At 51.6% G+C, this 15,428-nt stretch overlaps 6 protein-coding genes across 6 annotated transcripts; 3 read left to right on the top strand and 3 right to left on the bottom strand.

Annotated features, from left to right (window-relative positions):
- Positions 1–714: 714 nt before the first annotated feature.
- Positions 715–2,734, top strand: COCSADRAFT_127386 (uncharacterized protein). Its single transcript, XM_007706584.1, has 2 exons — positions 715–1,563; positions 1,617–2,734. The coding sequence occupies exons 1-2, from the start codon at positions 924–926 to the stop codon at positions 2,303–2,305; spliced, it is 1,329 nt and encodes a 442-aa protein (XP_007704774.1). The 5' UTR covers positions 715–923; the 3' UTR covers positions 2,306–2,734.
- Positions 2,735–3,538: 804 nt separating this feature from the next.
- Positions 3,539–5,269, bottom strand: COCSADRAFT_164671 (uncharacterized protein; the record flags this gene model as incomplete). The annotated part of the gene is made up of 3 exons (XM_007706583.1): positions 3,539–4,047; positions 4,109–4,591; positions 4,657–5,269. 3 exons carry the CDS (start codon positions 5,267–5,269, stop codon positions 3,539–3,541), a joined length of 1,605 nt encoding a protein of 534 aa, XP_007704773.1.
- A 1,518-nt stretch (positions 5,270–6,787) lies between these two features.
- Positions 6,788–7,316, bottom strand: COCSADRAFT_101273 (uncharacterized protein; the record flags this gene model as incomplete). The annotated part of the gene is made up of 4 exons (XM_007706582.1): positions 6,788–6,839; positions 6,896–6,961; positions 7,060–7,125; positions 7,186–7,316. The coding sequence occupies 4 exons, from the start codon at positions 7,314–7,316 to the stop codon at positions 6,788–6,790; spliced, it is 315 nt and encodes a 104-aa protein (XP_007704772.1).
- A 1,200-nt stretch (positions 7,317–8,516) lies between these two features.
- On the top strand, positions 8,517–10,220 carry COCSADRAFT_40963 (uncharacterized protein). The gene is made up of 5 exons (XM_007706339.1): positions 8,517–8,861; positions 8,914–9,220; positions 9,282–9,523; positions 9,572–9,642; positions 9,695–10,220. The coding sequence occupies exons 1-5, from the start codon at positions 8,801–8,803 to the stop codon at positions 9,806–9,808; spliced, it is 795 nt and encodes a 264-aa protein (XP_007704529.1). The 5' UTR covers positions 8,517–8,800; the 3' UTR covers positions 9,809–10,220.
- A 191-nt stretch (positions 10,221–10,411) lies between these two features.
- On the bottom strand, positions 10,412–11,422 carry COCSADRAFT_203527 (uncharacterized protein). Its single transcript, XM_007706581.1, has 3 exons — positions 11,031–11,422; positions 10,832–10,951; positions 10,412–10,779 (listed from the first exon to the last, which is right to left on the bottom strand). The coding sequence occupies exons 1-3, from the start codon at positions 11,324–11,326 to the stop codon at positions 10,614–10,616; spliced, it is 582 nt and encodes a 193-aa protein (XP_007704771.1). The 5' UTR covers positions 11,327–11,422; the 3' UTR covers positions 10,412–10,613.
- A 154-nt stretch (positions 11,423–11,576) lies between these two features.
- COCSADRAFT_40961 (uncharacterized protein) lies at positions 11,577–13,457 on the top strand. The gene is made up of 5 exons (XM_007706338.1): positions 11,577–11,787; positions 11,841–11,966; positions 12,042–12,119; positions 12,176–12,870; positions 12,920–13,457. Exons 1-5 carry the CDS (start codon positions 11,623–11,625, stop codon positions 13,308–13,310), a joined length of 1,455 nt encoding a protein of 484 aa, XP_007704528.1. The 5' UTR covers positions 11,577–11,622; the 3' UTR covers positions 13,311–13,457.
- Positions 13,458–15,428: the final 1,971 nt, after the last annotated feature.

Here is a 15,428-nt window from a genome sequence, read left to right as displayed (position 1 = left end):
ATTGTGCTAAGCGCACGACAATCTGCTGCCGCCTTACAGTGTGCAGCCGCGTTGCTAAAAGCAGGGCCTGGTGGTTGCGTAGACCTGATTGGGATGGGTGTTTCAGGCTCTTTTTCCGACAGCCAATCAAAGTCGACCTTCCCCAGGTCTTTCCCTGAGCTGCGCTACTGCTGTCATCCACCACACGCCTGGGTGGCTCCAAAGCAGAATGCCCATGTCTACGAACGCGGTCTGTGCTACACGCAGGATCACTGCTCCAGCCCAGCCGCGTTTCATCGTTGCTCTCATCGCAGTCTGACACACGACTCGTCGCGAATACGCATAGCGCTCAATGCTTTCTCGACCGTGGCCGTCGTTGCTGTCCTTACCCATGTCCTAGTGCGACAGCAACTCTTCCTCCTCAACTATGATGGCTCTATCGTCCTTTTCATTCAGTCGTTGGTAGTTGGCGGCGGTGCTGCGCTCTGCCTGTTTCGCTTCTTTCTGTTCTTTTGCATTTGCTTGGCTCAGCTGGCTCTGGATAGCCTGCTTGCGATTTCACCCTTTATCCAATACGATAATATTCTTCCATCGGGGGTTCCTGGGCTTGTTTTGATCTTGGTAGGCGTGGAAAGGTATAGCCAACAGTTCGCGCGCCGGACATTACAAGACGACTCCAAGCAACACAGTCATCCACTCATCTGGATACTACTCCACACTTTCCATCCTGTTACACCCAGACCACGAGGCCCACATGCTGGCCTAGCCATACTGTTCGCTCGTTCATCCGTTGAGACATCTTGGGGAGGGACCAACAACAAGCGTGCCGAACCTAGGCCACGCGTTGTGCTATAAGGGAACAGCGAGTGCTCAAGATAGAACTTGGGGTCCGCATTTCCTAGTTCCTGAGCCTTATCAATCCTAGAAGCTATATACAGAACACCATGTTCCGGTCACCACTCTTCGCTTGGTCGCCACGACCAGACCAGGACCAGGACATCGAGGCTTCTCCGGCAACATCATCGCCATCTCGGTTTGGCGCCTTTCGCAGCAATGTGCGAACATTGGTCAACGGCTCGTCAGTCTATTCACAGTCGCCAGCTCTCACCAATACCAACAACCACAACGAGACAACACCAAAAGTACCATTTCGTGGATTCTGGAGCCGCCAGCAATCGCCCGATCCAAATGCACAGCATGTCTCAGATGATGAGCCCCGCGACTCACGTGACTCAAGGGCACCTCTTTCACATCATACCGCAGGCTCATATATTGGCGCCATTCAGGATCCTCAAGAGCCAGCAACAGTATACTCACGTCACCCAGCGGATGTACAATTACCATCTGACCACGATGGCCCTGTAGATCCAGCAATTCAGCAACCTGCAGACGAGGCCAATGGAAGGCGGCATAGGCGGCGCAAGCACCGGAGGAGAACGAATCGTGCGGATCGACGTGAACAGTGGGTGCGAAGAAGAGATGAGCGAGGGTCCAGTGGAATCTATGTCAGGGGATCAGCTGCGCGACGGAAGATGGTTGCTGTTGTGATATCCGGAACCTTTCTGATCGTCATTCTATCCATCTGTAAGTTTTATGACACTTTGTTTGACACACGTCGCACTAACCTTCGAGTGCAGATCTGGCATTGGCCCTAACCAACAAAGACCTCGGCCAAGAAATCCACATCCTCTTCATCATGGTGCTGCTCACCGTCACCATCTTCTTCTGTCACTCCCTCATCCGCCTCTGCATGCTCATACTGAATCCGCCGAGCGAAGAAAGACAATTCATCCCCAACATGCTCGGCTCCGAGGGCTTCCAACCCATCATCCCGATCCGCGTCCACCTCCGCCGCGACGAAGAAGCCGCGCTAGAAAACGACGCCCTAGAAAATGACATGGACATTGACGACCCAGAAAAAAACATGCCGCCCCCACCCCCACCCGCCTACGGCCTCTGGCGCAGCAGCGTCCGCGTAGATCCCAACCTCATCCACTGGCAGCGCGTCGACGCCCTCAGCGAGCGCGGAAGCGCAATGTCCTCGCAAATGCCATCGCGTGTGGGTTCCGTGACCGAGCAAATTCCTCCGCTACCCACTTCTTCGCGCGCGGCATCCGCGGTAGCAGAGGGTCCGCGACCCCCCTCGTACGTCTCCGAAGACGGAATCAGTTACGTGGTCGAGGCTGCGCCGCGGTCTACAGTCACCAACAATCGCGATAGTCACTCGGGATATAGTGAAATACATCCTGCGTGGCGGCCTGGCTACGCCATGAGTGAAATCAGAGGCGGCGAGCTGCCTGCGGTTGCGAATTTTAGTAGACCGTAAAGAAGTTTTGAAAGAAAAAAAATGTTTTATCTGTTCATTGCATTTGCACATCTTCTCTTGTTGTTGTCATTTGTTCGTTCTGCTTGTTCAAAAATAGCGAGTCCGGTGTCTACTTTTCTTCCATCTCGTCCCGCTTCAAAGGTATTCGCATCTTCATTTTCCAGCCTTGGATCAAGGAATAATTTGAGCGTTCTCGCTAGTCTTTTCACACTAGGCATTTGCATTTCCGTCTATCTTCATCTTTGCAAGCATAAGCATAGTTTATTATTATTGTTTTCTTTTTGGTATCAAACGTACAATACGGGCATGTACACATTCACACACACACACACACACATACTCGCACATTTACACAAGCATTACACGGTTTAGTCTAAGCAATCAGCATATGTAAAATGCGGAAAAAAAATATTAAGCGTTCAATTCTTCTCTTCAAAATACGTGTCCCTCTTACGTGCATCATCACGCTTCCTACTCTAATCCCCCTCCCCAACACCCAACCCAGCGCACTTCCCACACCCCGCGGATAAAAAAAACTCTATTCTAAGCAATCTCCCGCACAAAAAATGTCGTCATACATCCTCCTTTTTTTTTAAATCTCGTGTTACTACTTCCCTTCCGACACGTAATCTACCACCCCCGGTAGAAGATGATCGCAAGGCTTTTTTGTCGCGAAAGTGAGGCGGAAGAAGCGGGGGGAACGGCGTTGTTTCAAAACGCACGCGGTAGGTAGTATGCATATGTGAGCGAGGGGGGACCTTGTTCTTTTTTGCTGGAGGTGATGTAACGGGCGGTCTGGTGGGGGTGGGGGCTGGGAAACGGGCAGGGAAATGTTTGACTGAAGAAGAGAAAGAGGGTGAAAGTAGTGAGAAAAAAAAAGGATGGTATTTTGGGATGGAGAGGGATTGTTACGAGTTTTGTATATTTGCTTTTTTGGGGAAAAGGAAGAGGTGGAGGGAAGTGCAATTTCGTATCTCACTTTTTTTAGTGCTATATAAGTACTATGGTGGTTCTCCAGTGTGTTGTCGTTAGTAAAATTATCGGCACCGCTATGTACCACGTTAAATCCATTCATCGCAAATCATGTCTGTTCCTCATCTCAAGTCTCGTTTGCAATCGTTCCTGAGCTCCAGCTACGTCGTACCCATCGTGTCATGTATCAGTATACCTCAAAACCGGTAATTGTACAACCCTCATGAACATCGTCATCAGTCATCATCGTCATCATCGTCATCAAATACTTCTATCGCTCTTGCGACCCTCGGCGCTGACCCTACTTGCACTCCTTGCTACACCAGGGTTCATTACGCTTCCCGATACAGCAGGAACCGCCGCACCACCAGCCGTCATAGGCATGGGATTGGCAGCCTGCGCGAGCGGCATGGTACTGGCACTGTGGACCAGGCCCGGTCCCTGCGCATTACCCAGCTCAGGGTCCACGCTGCCGTCTCTCTTCTCCCATTCGTCCTTGGTGTTCTCTTGATCGCTGCTGCCGTCGTCGTCTTGGCCCGGGTTAGCGACTTCGTACTCGAGAATCTTGATGAACTGGTAGAAAAGCAAGGCGAGAATGGCGCCGACGCCGGGGCCCACCCAGTAGATCCAGTGGTCTTCGTCGAAGACACCCGTTATCACGCAGGGGCCAAAAGAGCGCGCGGGGTTTAGGGAACCACCGGTGTAGTAGACGCCTACGAGCTCGCCGATGAACAACGCTAGACCTATTCCCACAGGCGCAATGAAGGTTGCTGTGTAGAAAAGTGTTAGTTGTTGTGGCTTAAAGTGGGAGAAGCACAACAATGAACATACCCTTGTGTTTCTCCTTTGCTAGCATAAAAATGGTAAAGACCAATTCTGCTGTCAACACGGCCTCAATCATTGTTCCCTGTGCCAAACTCGTTCCCTGACCCAAAGTCGTCCTAACGTTGAAGTTCGTCGGAAACAGCACACTGACCAAGTAACTTGCAAATATACTTCCGACCATTTGTGCCGCAAACAACAAGAAAGCTCGGATTGGGCTCAGTGCGCGACATAGCAGCATAGCAAACGTGACAGCCGGGTTGAACAAGCCACCGGAGATTCGGAAAAAGACCCAGACGTTGACCATAAGGGAGAACGCGAAAACGAGGGCAATGTACAAAAGAACAATGGGTGAGAAACCAGCGGCTTCACCTGTCGTAGTGTTGTCTTGGGGTGCAGCAGCAGATCTGATATTGGCGACTTGAGTGCCTGAAAAGGCAAAAAACAAAAACATCGTCGTACCGACGAATTCTCCCACAAAGGCCACAAAGTCTATCGTAAGAGAGTTAGTAAAAAGGATATTCGTTGTTTGCAACTGAACATTATGGAAGACTTACGGTTCTTTGCATTACTTCCCATCCAAATTATCCAAGGCAATCTCATTGCCACCTCTGCACTTGGTATCGGGGGTGGGGGTCCTCTACCCCCACGAGTACCCTGTGCACCAGAATATCGCCCATATGTATCCTGGTAGTATGGGTAGTACATCTCGTAGTTTGGCCTGCCAGAAATGTCTGCATAGGCAGGGTACGTGTTGGCATCCCAATTATTCCTAGGCATTACTCCATACCGTGCGCTTTGCTCAGGGAAGTTGTTGTAAGAAGTTGGAGGGCGTGTATGCTGTCTGTTGGTATGATATGGACTCGCTCGAGGTTCCTGGCCTTCTTCTGGGTATTCCTCTACAGAAGGTGCTGGGGGATTGGGGGGATTGAAAGGTACAGTCTGAGATGCCCTTCTAGGACGTGTGGGCGCGAGCGGGGGCACACTTGGCGGTTCGGCTTCTACGTGAGGGTCGAGACGCCCTGTATATGCTTGAACAGGAGTACGTAAAAACTCTTGCCTGGATTCACTTGATGGAGTGGGATTCAGCGGTGCAGGAGAATCCACTATCGATCTATCAGGGTTTTGCCCCGTATAGAAACGACGGAAGGTACTGCTCGATCGCGACATGAATCGGTTCGGCTTGTTGATGGGTTTGGGTGGAACTTGTAGATTTGTAGTATGTGCACAACCTCGGCGGACAAATTGATGAAGAAGTTGTGTTCAAAGATGCAAGATCCCTGTAAATACGTTGGAATTGGAACGTTGAACGGAACATATGGTCGTTCTTCCTGAGGGAACACCGAAGATCATATATGCTAATAGCCAAGGCAATGAGGGAGACCCTGTCAGTGACTTTTCACCGCCAAAATACGTCCGATACCGTCTCTTGAAAATCCCCTCGGTGATGACCCAGCCCCCCTCACCAGGTCTCATTCGTCGATGGAAGCAACAGGTGGGCACCAGATCCAGGGTTTCTATATCGAGTTCAAACCGATGATGCGAATGACGTTCTTGGCTGATCTTGAAACGGGAAGAATCCGAAGAAGCACTGTGGTAGCATGGGTAATGCTGTAAAAGGAGCATGCATTACCTGGTCGATCACGTGACAAACGCGGGATCAGATCTGCTGTAAGATAGCCAAGACGTTCGCAAGATTAGTCGGGTCGGGCAAATTGTGGTACCGAAAGATCTTTGCGAGGCATGGGTAGTTGCATGTGGCTGTAGTGCGAACCAGGGTCTTTACAGTTAGCAGTAACAACGTTCAAGTTCTGTGTAGGTGTAATGGAACACCCCTGTTGTACGAGTTCTCGGCAAGCCCGCCCTGTTTTTACATAGGCACAAAAGCAAAACTACCAGCATCTTGCCACCAGAGGCGCGCCGAGATGGGCCGATAATGACGAGCCCGTAGACGCGTGTACTTTCAGCCTTGAAAAGCTGCCATGATGGCTGAATGTTGAAAAATGGCGGACTATGTTGAAGCCGAAGAGCCGCTGGCGAAAAGCAGGGCATGCATCAGACTGAGATGCCGGTAGAAGTCTAGTGACTCAAGAATTTGGCGAGAATGAGCGAAGTATTCGTCGTCAATCGTTGAGCAAACACAGTATTGCAGCAAAACGACTAGCGGTCAAGTACGGAATGTGGATATTTGCTTTGTCAGGAAGCAAATCTAGGGGTCCCTGATAAGCTTATGTAGTGAAATGCCGGGGGGTTGATCTCTCTCCGCATGACGCACGCCCGCCAGCCACCAGCCATTATACCGATATGCTCGATCAAACTTGATTCCGATATCGCCGAGAGTGCAGAACGCGCAACAGAGACTTTGTAAGGACAGACCTGACCAGTAAGCATAGATTTTGTCGTCCATATAGTGAGCCGACGTCAGCCTCCAGTGGGCGTCCTTCCGTCCTGCCACATCATATACACGTTCGGAGGAAGACCCCGGCTTACGTATTAGACATTTACTGCCATTTTTTTTAAACTTGCAAAGAGAGGCAAAGCTGAGAATACAAATTGAAGACGACAAGCAAGGAAAGCTGACTGTGAAAGTAGAAGCTCGAAAAAAGGTGTTTATTTATTTCGTCATAGGGTCATCAAAACGCATGGGTTGTCTCAGCGAAATGTGCTTTGGTAACGTCGGATACGTATTTACTTCTGCTCGCCTTGGCCGGAAGCCTCGGCCTCCTTGATGACTTGGTCGCTATATCACGGTTAGTCTGGCTATACTTGTAGCCGAGAGTCATTGGTATCACTGACATGTGCTTGTCCAGCTCGTCCATGTGCTCCCTCTGCTGCCTGAGCTTCGCCTTGATTCCCAGAAGCCTGTGTACCGTCAGCAATATGTTCCAGGATATTTACACGTACCCTGTATATAATGCGATGCGCGCAAAATACTGTCCAGGGTACTGAGATGGGCGTACTTGGCTTTCTCTTCTTGACGAATGTAGAGCTCCTCGGCAGCAGCCTCACGCTTGGTGAAGGCGTCACTATCAATACAGTTAGTATGTACTCAATTGGTGATAATTGAGGCCGGGAGGTCTGCTTACCCGCCAACAGCTCCTGTAGGTCTCGATGAGCCAGAGCCGGTAGCTCCCTCAGTCAAGCGCAGAGCGGATGCGGAGAAGTAGCGGGGAGCGGCGATTGAGCGCGCGCTCTTGATGATGGATGTACGAAGCATTGTGTGGGAGTTGTACAAAGAGCAGGGGGTTGAGGGATTGGAAGGTTTTGGTGTGGTCTTATGCAATTGAGTGTTGAGGTGGAGTGATCACAACCGATGCCTAGGAGCTTTGACGTTGCGTCATTGGTCGACGGAGTCACGTGACGCGACCATGGGGGCTCAAGGCAGGCCAGATGCCTACTTGGACCCTGATGCAGTGCAAACTGGGCACGCCTGATGAGGCCGCAGTGAGGACTCAAAGTGACTGCTGGCTGCACATGGAATCGTGTTGCGGTATGGTTTTGACAGCATTCTAGTATTGCATTTTCTGCGCGAGTCCTGGATCTACAGCCAAAAACAAGTGGCATGGGGAGCGAGATGGGTGCGGCTGCATGCACAGCAACCACACGGGCATGGACTCAGCTCGACGGTCCAAAACAAGTAATGGACACACGGTTGGGCCACGGTAGTCATGGCGCTCAATGGGCTCTGGGAGCCCATGCATACCTCGTTGAGGCAACAAAGGGCGATGCCCAAGGCCTCGCAGCAAAGTCGAGTCCTTGTACTCAGTAGCTGTCATCCAAGGCGTGTCCGGTGGGGCAGCCAGCATCTGTATGTACATGTGTATGTACACACTACTACACACATAGTACATATGTACATCGATAGGCGCCTGGAATGCAGTCCGAGGGAGCCTCCAGCCTCACAGGTCCAAGGAGCACATACGGGCAGACGCTAGGCAGACAATGGCCCTTCTGGCGGTGACTGGCTGTGTTCGCCTGTCAAGAGGCAAAGGTCGCGCTTGTTCTGGGCCGTGTGAAACGACCAAGGACGGGCAGGCGTGATCGACGCCAAGCCCAGTCGGGTTCTCTCACCCTCCAAACTCCCCTCCTCTGATAACTCAACCCCAAGCCGCCCTTGACCACAACTCCTTCACCTCGTTTTCTTGTCCTCACCACTTCGCCGTCTTTTGTAACCCACGCTTCTGCAAACCTACCCCCTCTCCACATCTACTTTTCTCTTCGTAAGTCAGTCACCGCATTTCGTCACGCACCCCCCAAAAGCCGTGGACGGTTGCAATTTGCGCCCTTTGCCGCAACATCGACAACAACGACATCGCCACTCGTGCCCCCTATGACTCTCACTCGTCCAAACCGCCCGCTTCCACGCTCGCCATGGTCATTGTCGCGGCGGTGTGCTTCGGCGCTCTCTTCGGGGGGGGCCGTGAGTGAAAGCTTGAGCCGCCCCTCTTTGCGCCCACCGCTGTTAGGTGCAAAGGCTACGCAAGCAATTGCACGCAGCTCCACTTGCCGCATCCTCCGGACCCTTTACCACAGCAAACCAAGCACCCAACAGCGACAGCATCACGGCGATTTTCCCTTCATCACGGCAATAGCGCACACTGAGCGTCTTGCCGCTCAACAACTACGATAGCAGCCGATTGCGCTCTGTCCGCGCTCTACACTAGTCCACGTCAGCTAACAGTTGTGCACGCAGACTTCACAATGGGTTACGAAGACTCCGTATACCTGGCCAAGCTGGCCGAGCAGGCCGAGCGCTATGAGGGTAAGCATTCGTGCCACAAGCCCCAACTCCACGAACTGACAGGATGGCGCAGAGATGGTCGAGAACATGAAGGCCGTTGCCTCCGCGGACCAGGAACTCTCCGTCGAGGAGCGAAATCTCCTTTCCGTTGCCTACAAGAACGTCATCGGTGCTCGCCGCGCGTCCTGGAGAATCGTCACCTCCATCGAGCAGAAGGAGGAGTCCAAGGGCAACGAGGCCCAGGTTGGTCTTATCAAGGAGTACCGCCAGAAGATCGAGGCCGAGTTGGCCAAGATCTGCGAGGACATTCTCGAGTGCCTCGATGGCCACTTGATCCCCTCTGCTGAGAGCGGCGAGTCCAAGGTCTTCTACCACAAGATGTAAGGGGTTCGACATGTACCATGTTTGAGGGCATCTGCTAACCACATTGTGCTTTTACAGGAAGGGCGACTACCACCGCTACCTTGCCGAGTTCGCTGTTGGCGACAAGCGCAAGACCTCTGCCGACAAGTCACTTGAGGCTTACAAGGCCGCCACCGAGGTTGCCGCCTCCAGCCTGGCCCCTACCCACCCCATCCGCCTCGGACTTGCCCTCAACTTCTCCGTTTTCTACTACGAGATCCTCAACTCGCCCGACCAGGCTTGCCAATTGGCCAAGCAGGCTTTTGACGATGCCATTGCTGGTATGTACAGGATGCAAATTTCATAGACAAAAGCTAACGTCGGCACAGAGCTCGACACCCTGTCTGAGGAGAGCTACAAGGACTCTACCCTCATTATGCAGCTCCTCAGGGACAACCTGGTAGGCCTTTGACGTGGAACTTTGTTGTAATTCAAATGCTAATCAATTCTAGACCCTCTGGACATCGTCCGAGGCCGAGCCCTCTGGTGATGCCCCCGCCGCCGAGCCCGCTACCGATGCACCCAAGGCCGAGAGCAGCGAGGCTCCTGCTGAAGCCAAGGCATAAAGTCGAAAACATGATATCAGACGCAAAAACGGCAGGGGTTAATGGTACGGTGTATCATGGTAAGAGTCAATGATGTCCTAGTCATCATTTTCTGGCGGCATCAAGGGTATATCCTAGCGTGCTCCAGGCCGGGTGCGCTTTGTTAGACTCTGAATTTCCATCCTGTCCACACTTCATGCACTCAAGGCTCTTTCCATTGTCCTGTCCACTCCCACCAGTATGCGTCATATACGGTCACGTCTTGTATGTTCCTCAACGTTCATGGTTGCCCCGGTCTAAGACTTAGATGTTGACGTCAACGTTCATTTTTGGCATAGTCAGAGAGTGTAATAGATGCTCATTCTGGTTCTGCGATTCCCCACAAATCCCCTCAGAAGGCTTATAATTCAAGACTATTTGCTTCTTTTCAGAGACTGTTCACGGCCACATGACCAGGCATGACGTGATGTCTATTGCAAAGTGAAGTACTGACTTGTAGAACGATGTAATGATGTGGAATGAGATGGATAGAGGTTACTAGGCATGTGGGGTTAGGAATAGTGGGCGCTGAGTACTGAGGATGTGGCATGTTGCTTAGGCCGATTAATGCGTATCGACAAACAGGTGGATGAACAGGCCTGGCTGAGAGATGCGTCGAGTGGCAAGTGGGGGAACACAGCTACAAGCTCAAAGTCTGAATCGTGTATACGAAATTGGAATGCTCATATCTCTGAACAAGAAAAAACCACAGCCTTGGTTTGTATTTAGATGTACATAGTTCCCTACCCCACTTTCTTTTTCACATGCATATAGTTCCCCATCTACTCTACGCGTGCCAAAGCCTGGCCACAGCCTCGGTGATACCAACATCGTTAGTCTCGAAGGAGTAGAGGGCGATACCAAGAGTCACGGTTCCGATGCGGAGAGCCCACATGGAGAGGTTGCGAATGAGGGGTACTCGCTTCTTAGGGAAGTAGTCGATGATGGATGCCCTGGACACGTTAGAGGGCGATTGATTTCTGGTAGAACTAGATTTGAACATACTCAAAGCCAATGTGCGAGTGTATGACCAAGAGAGCGCATAGAATCGAGTCAGTAAGTGGGTTTAGCGATCCAGCAGCAAAGGGCGCAATGGTCAAGGGAATGAGACCGGCAGAGACGATCCTGTGCCACTGTCAGTTTGTGGTCCCACATCACATGATGCAAGAGTTGCAATCATCCTCTTGCAGCTTGTCAAGCATACCTCTCGAAACTCCAGTGGTAGCTGCCATGGGCATAGTCTGGCTCGGGTACAGGCACAGGATCGTTGGTGGTTCCGACAATCTTCTGGGGCAGTGGGGGCAGAATCTGGTTGCGCTGAGTGGCGTGGAAGGCGGCGACGCGTGTGGACTGGGGAATGGCTGAGCGCTGGAAAGCTGGGCGAAGTTGGTGGGCGAGCGGGCGGTTGGTGCTGGAGCTGGCCGTCGACAGCATGCGGTGCGCTGCTTGGGGCTTGGTGTAAGCTTGCCTGAGGAGGCCGGGGCGCATAAAGGAAGCCATTGCAGTGGTTAGAGAGGGGCAGCTGGCGGGGGACAGATGCAGTGGGAGTGGGAGGTCGCAAGACGATATCTCGGGACGGTCGAACAGATGTTGACGACAATGCCTCGGATGAGCGATGCTGACGTCCCTGCGGCGCTCATTGGCCAGCGGCGGGAATCGGGAAGTCCCGTGACAGCAGATTTCGAACGTCAATCAACCTCACCTAGGGCCAAGAAGTTGCAGCTTCGACGAATCTCAATCCCAACCCCCCATCACCGCCCCATCTCCATTCCTCCCCTGCACAGCGAGCAGACGCAATGGCTTCCCGGCGGCTCGCACTCAACCTGCAGCAGAGCATGCGCTCTCGCTCCGCCATCAACGCCGTCAAGTCATCGAGACAGTCGCCTTTGACACGAGGCCTGGCCACGCCCATTTCCTACGGCGCAAAGACCGAGTCGACCACGCTCAAGAATGGCTTCACGGTATGCCGCAAACGCTGCCAACTCGCAGGACTGCAATTGACCCCAGTGTGCAGATTGCTACCGAGCACTCCCCGTGGGCCCAGACCTCCACCGTCGGTGTGTGGATCGACGCAGGAAGTCGCGCAGAGACGGACAAGACCAATGGAACTGCACACTTCTTGGAGCATCTTGCTTTCAAGGTACGGATACGCGGATGCGCGGCAGGCCGCCAATGGCAGTGCGGGGCGACAGGACGCTGATGTAGAGACAAACAGGGCACCCAGAAGCGCACGCAGCAGCAATTGGAACTCGAGATTGAGAACATGGGCGGACATTTGAACGCCTACACCTCGGTACGTTGCGCCTGATGGAGGACGCATCTGGACGCCGCATATTGATGACGTGACAGCGCGAAAACACCGTCTACTACGCCAAGGCTTTCAACAACGATGTCCCCGCCGCCGTCGACATTCTCTCTGATATTCTCCAAAACTCCAAGCTCGAGCCCGCCGCCATTGAGCGCGAGCGTGATGTCATTCTCCGCGAACAGGAAGAGGTGGACAAGCAGCTCGAGGAGGTTGTTTTCGACCACCTCCACGCCACCGCTTTCCAGGGCCAGCCCCTTGGCCGCACCATCCTCGGACCCAAGGAGAACATCCAGAGCATCCAGCGCGCCGATCTCGAGAACTACATCAAGACCAACTACACTGCTGACCGCATGGTCCTTGTCGGTGCTGGCGGCATTCCCCATGAGCAGCTCGTCGACCTTGCCGAGAAGTACTTTGCCAGCCTGCCCTCCGAGCCCCAGGACTACTCTGCCAAGTCTCTTGCCGCTGAGCAGAAGCAGAAGCCCGACTTTGTTGGCTCCGAGGTTCGTCTCCGTGATGACACCATGGGTACCGCCAACATTGCCATTGCCGTTGAGGGTGTGAGCTGGAGCGACCCCGACTACTTCACTGCGCTCGTCACACAGGCTATTGTTGGCAACTGGGACCGCGCCATGGGTACCTCTGACTACCTTGGTAGCAAGCTCAGCAACTTTGTCTCCCAGCACGGTTTGGCCAACAGCTTCATGAGCTTCTCCACCAGCTACTCTGACACTGGGTATGTTGCTGAACGAGTATTTTTGGAGAATAATGCTAACACGTCATAGTCTCTGGGGTATCTACCTCAACAGCTCCAACCTGACCCAGCTTGACGACCTTGTCCACTTCACCCTCCGCGAGTGGACTCGCCTTTCCATGAACGTTAGCTCTGCCGAGGTTGAGCGCGCCAAGGCCCAGCTCAAGGCCTCTATCCTTCTTGCTCTTGACGGCACTACTGCCGTTGCCGAGGACATTGGTCGCCAGATTGTCACTACCGGCCGCCGGTTATCACCCGAGGAGGTTGAGCGCGTTGTTGGTCGCATTACAGAGAAGGACGTGATGCAATTTGCCCGCAACAGGCTATGGGACAAGGACATTGCCATTTCTGCCGTCGGACAGATTGAGGGTCTTTTGGACTACAACCGTATCAGGAACGACATGAGCAGGATGCTTTCATAAGCATGTGTGAGTAAGAGGAGAAAAGTAGGGGAAGTGTATGTGTGTGTCGGTGTAGAGTTATAGAGTTGGCAGCTGTGAGCGTTTTTCTCCGAACAGCATGCGAGACCTGTATTTTGTGTACACTTATGTCGAATTTGACAAAGAAGATTTTAATATTTGTGTCTTGTGAGTGATTGTGATTGTGGGTGACTTTGTATTATTGTTTTGGTGGCTACGTCAAGGGATGTGGATATGTTATGTTACATGGCAGCAGCTGAAGAGGGTAAGAAAGGGAGGCGTGTAGATGGTTGCTAGGCAGTGAATTAGATTGTTCATCTTGCTAGGCGATATGAATGTACGCAGTAGTGAGAGATGGAACTTGCACGTCAAAACTCAGTTTCCTCACTTTGAATCAGAAAAAGAAGAAGTTTGCCGTGTAAACTACGTCGTACATGACAAACAAGATACGAAGAATGTTCATCCATAGTCTGATTCTTAGGCCAGACATTATCTGCATGGTTACAACGTTGTACTCTCTCGCATCTTCTATGTCCCATCTTTCCCTTACTTATTCCCTTTTCTCTCTTTTCCTTTCCTCTATAGGCAAACACTACTTCGAGTGGTTCGTACTATCTACCCTCACACTAAGAAGATGTTATGTTGACTTGCTCAAGAAAGAGTGAGAGAGAAGTAATCATACTACATAAATATGTACGTAAGCATATTGTATTCATCACACCCGATATGGCCTGAACAGTTCATGTTTGTGATGTTAACTACGCAATATTCTTAGTTAGAAACTAGCAGTTACTTTCCTAGTACAGGAGCAGGGGGGAGGGAGTAGGTATTTCGTATTCATCTATCGATAACGTGTCCGGTTTTGCAAAGGAAAAGATATGGCGTTTCTTTCTCAGTGTGCATATGAAGACGTCGGTTGAAGATTCGTCGCTTGCAACTAAGTAAAGATATCTCTAGACGTAGTTTAAAACAAAACCACATCTTGTGCCCTCGACGATGCAAAACAAACGACAGTGCTATCTAGTTTGACCCCATTCATTCCCTTTCAGTAGTAGTTACTCGAGTTTATTTTCCATGCTTCTTAGGTATGGACAACCACCTCCCCCCCCCGGTCTCTATCCTTCCGACTTTATCTTCGTTTATCGTCAACTTCCCACATCCTTACTTCCCTCTCTCTCATAAATACACACATTATCGCTCTGACGATTCCATCACAAGCCGCACTACACGTCCGAAAGCAGCGTTAGTGGGGGGTAAAGAATAAGCGTAAGTAAGTGGTAACTAAGGGCGAGCTAAGGACGAAACTAATCCGGGTATCCGGCACAGACTGGTTGATGAGCTTGTCGATCGTTTTTGAGGGGGGCTTCTCACCCCATTTGTATGGGAAGGTTACGTGTATCCGAATGTGAGACATGGAAGGACTGTATTTGTATTATTTAGTTATTTATATTTCTTTGGTGGAGGGAGGGAGAAAAAGGGTAGATAAAGACTAGGATGCGGAAGGAAAAAAAGGAGACATGAGAGTACCTTAAAGCTACATACTCATCAATTGACGTCCTCATTACCCAAATGCGATACTGGATACCTTACCTTAAGCTTTTCCTTACCTCTCCTAAGCCCCGTGTAATATATACGTACTAGTCCTACCTACGTCTGTGTTACACCAAACAAACCCAACCTCCCATCCCACCCTTCTTCTTCTATAGTTGCATGCATGCGTAGCCCAAGCCCAAGCCTCAGTCCCTCATCCCCATCTCTGTCCCCCCTGGGAATAATCCCGTATCCCAAAGCTTATCCAAGCTTATCACCACCACCCCTTCTCTCTCTCTCTCTCTCTCTCTCTCTTCCTTATATTTCCTTCCCACCCCCCTGACATACACACACGCCCATCTCCCATAACCCTTCAATCACATACGAGAGCAGCTTCCGGACGGTCCCTAAAAACCCCTCCCCAAAGCAATGTATGGATCTGGTAATTGTGGGGCACGCATTTAGGAGAGGAATGGGGGGGGGGGAAGGTGATGGGTATGTTTGATTTACAAAGAGAAGAGAGAAAAAGAAAGAGAGAGAGAGAGAGAGAGAGAGAGAGAGAGAGAGAGAGAGAGAGAGAGAGAGAGAGAG

The sequence above is a fragment of the Bipolaris sorokiniana genome, assembly GCF_000338995.1.
Source record: "Bipolaris sorokiniana ND90Pr unplaced genomic scaffold COCSAscaffold_16, whole genome shotgun sequence".
Taxonomy (NCBI): Eukaryota; Fungi; Ascomycota; class Dothideomycetes; order Pleosporales; family Pleosporaceae; genus Bipolaris; species Bipolaris sorokiniana.
This window is presented reverse-complemented; position numbering and strand designations above follow the sequence as displayed.

Bases quoted from the DNA above. Each gene is read 5' to 3' on its own strand.
- COCSADRAFT_127386 (XM_007706584.1), top strand. From the start codon at position 924: ATGTTCCGGTCACCACTCTTCGCTTGGTCGCCACGACCAGACCAGGAC. The intron at 1,564-1,616 runs GTAAGTTTTATG...CTTCGAGTGCAG, and splicing joins GATCGTCATTCTATCCATCT to ATCTGGCATTGGCCCTAACC.
- COCSADRAFT_40963 (XM_007706339.1), top strand. From the start codon at position 8,801: ATGGGTTACGAAGACTCCGTATACCTGGCCAAGCTGGCCGAGCAGGCC. The intron at 9,524-9,571 runs GTATGTACAGGA...ACGTCGGCACAG, and splicing joins TTTTGACGATGCCATTGCTG to AGCTCGACACCCTGTCTGAG. The intron at 9,643-9,694 runs GTAGGCCTTTGA...AATCAATTCTAG, and splicing joins AGCTCCTCAGGGACAACCTG to ACCCTCTGGACATCGTCCGA.
- COCSADRAFT_203527 (XM_007706581.1), bottom strand. From the start codon at position 11,326: ATGGCTTCCTTTATGCGCCCCGGCCTCCTCAGGCAAGCTTACACCAAG. The intron at 10,952-11,030 runs GTATGCTTGACA...ACAGTGGCACAG, and splicing joins TACCACTGGAGTTTCGAGAG to GATCGTCTCTGCCGGTCTCA. The intron at 10,780-10,831 runs GTATGTTCAAAT...TAACGTGTCCAG, and splicing joins CACTCGCACATTGGCTTTGA to GGCATCCATCATCGACTACT.
- COCSADRAFT_40961 (XM_007706338.1), top strand. From the start codon at position 11,623: ATGGCTTCCCGGCGGCTCGCACTCAACCTGCAGCAGAGCATGCGCTCT. The intron at 11,788-11,840 runs GTATGCCGCAAA...CCCAGTGTGCAG, and splicing joins CGCTCAAGAATGGCTTCACG to ATTGCTACCGAGCACTCCCC. The intron at 12,120-12,175 runs GTACGTTGCGCC...ATGACGTGACAG, and splicing joins ATTTGAACGCCTACACCTCG to CGCGAAAACACCGTCTACTA.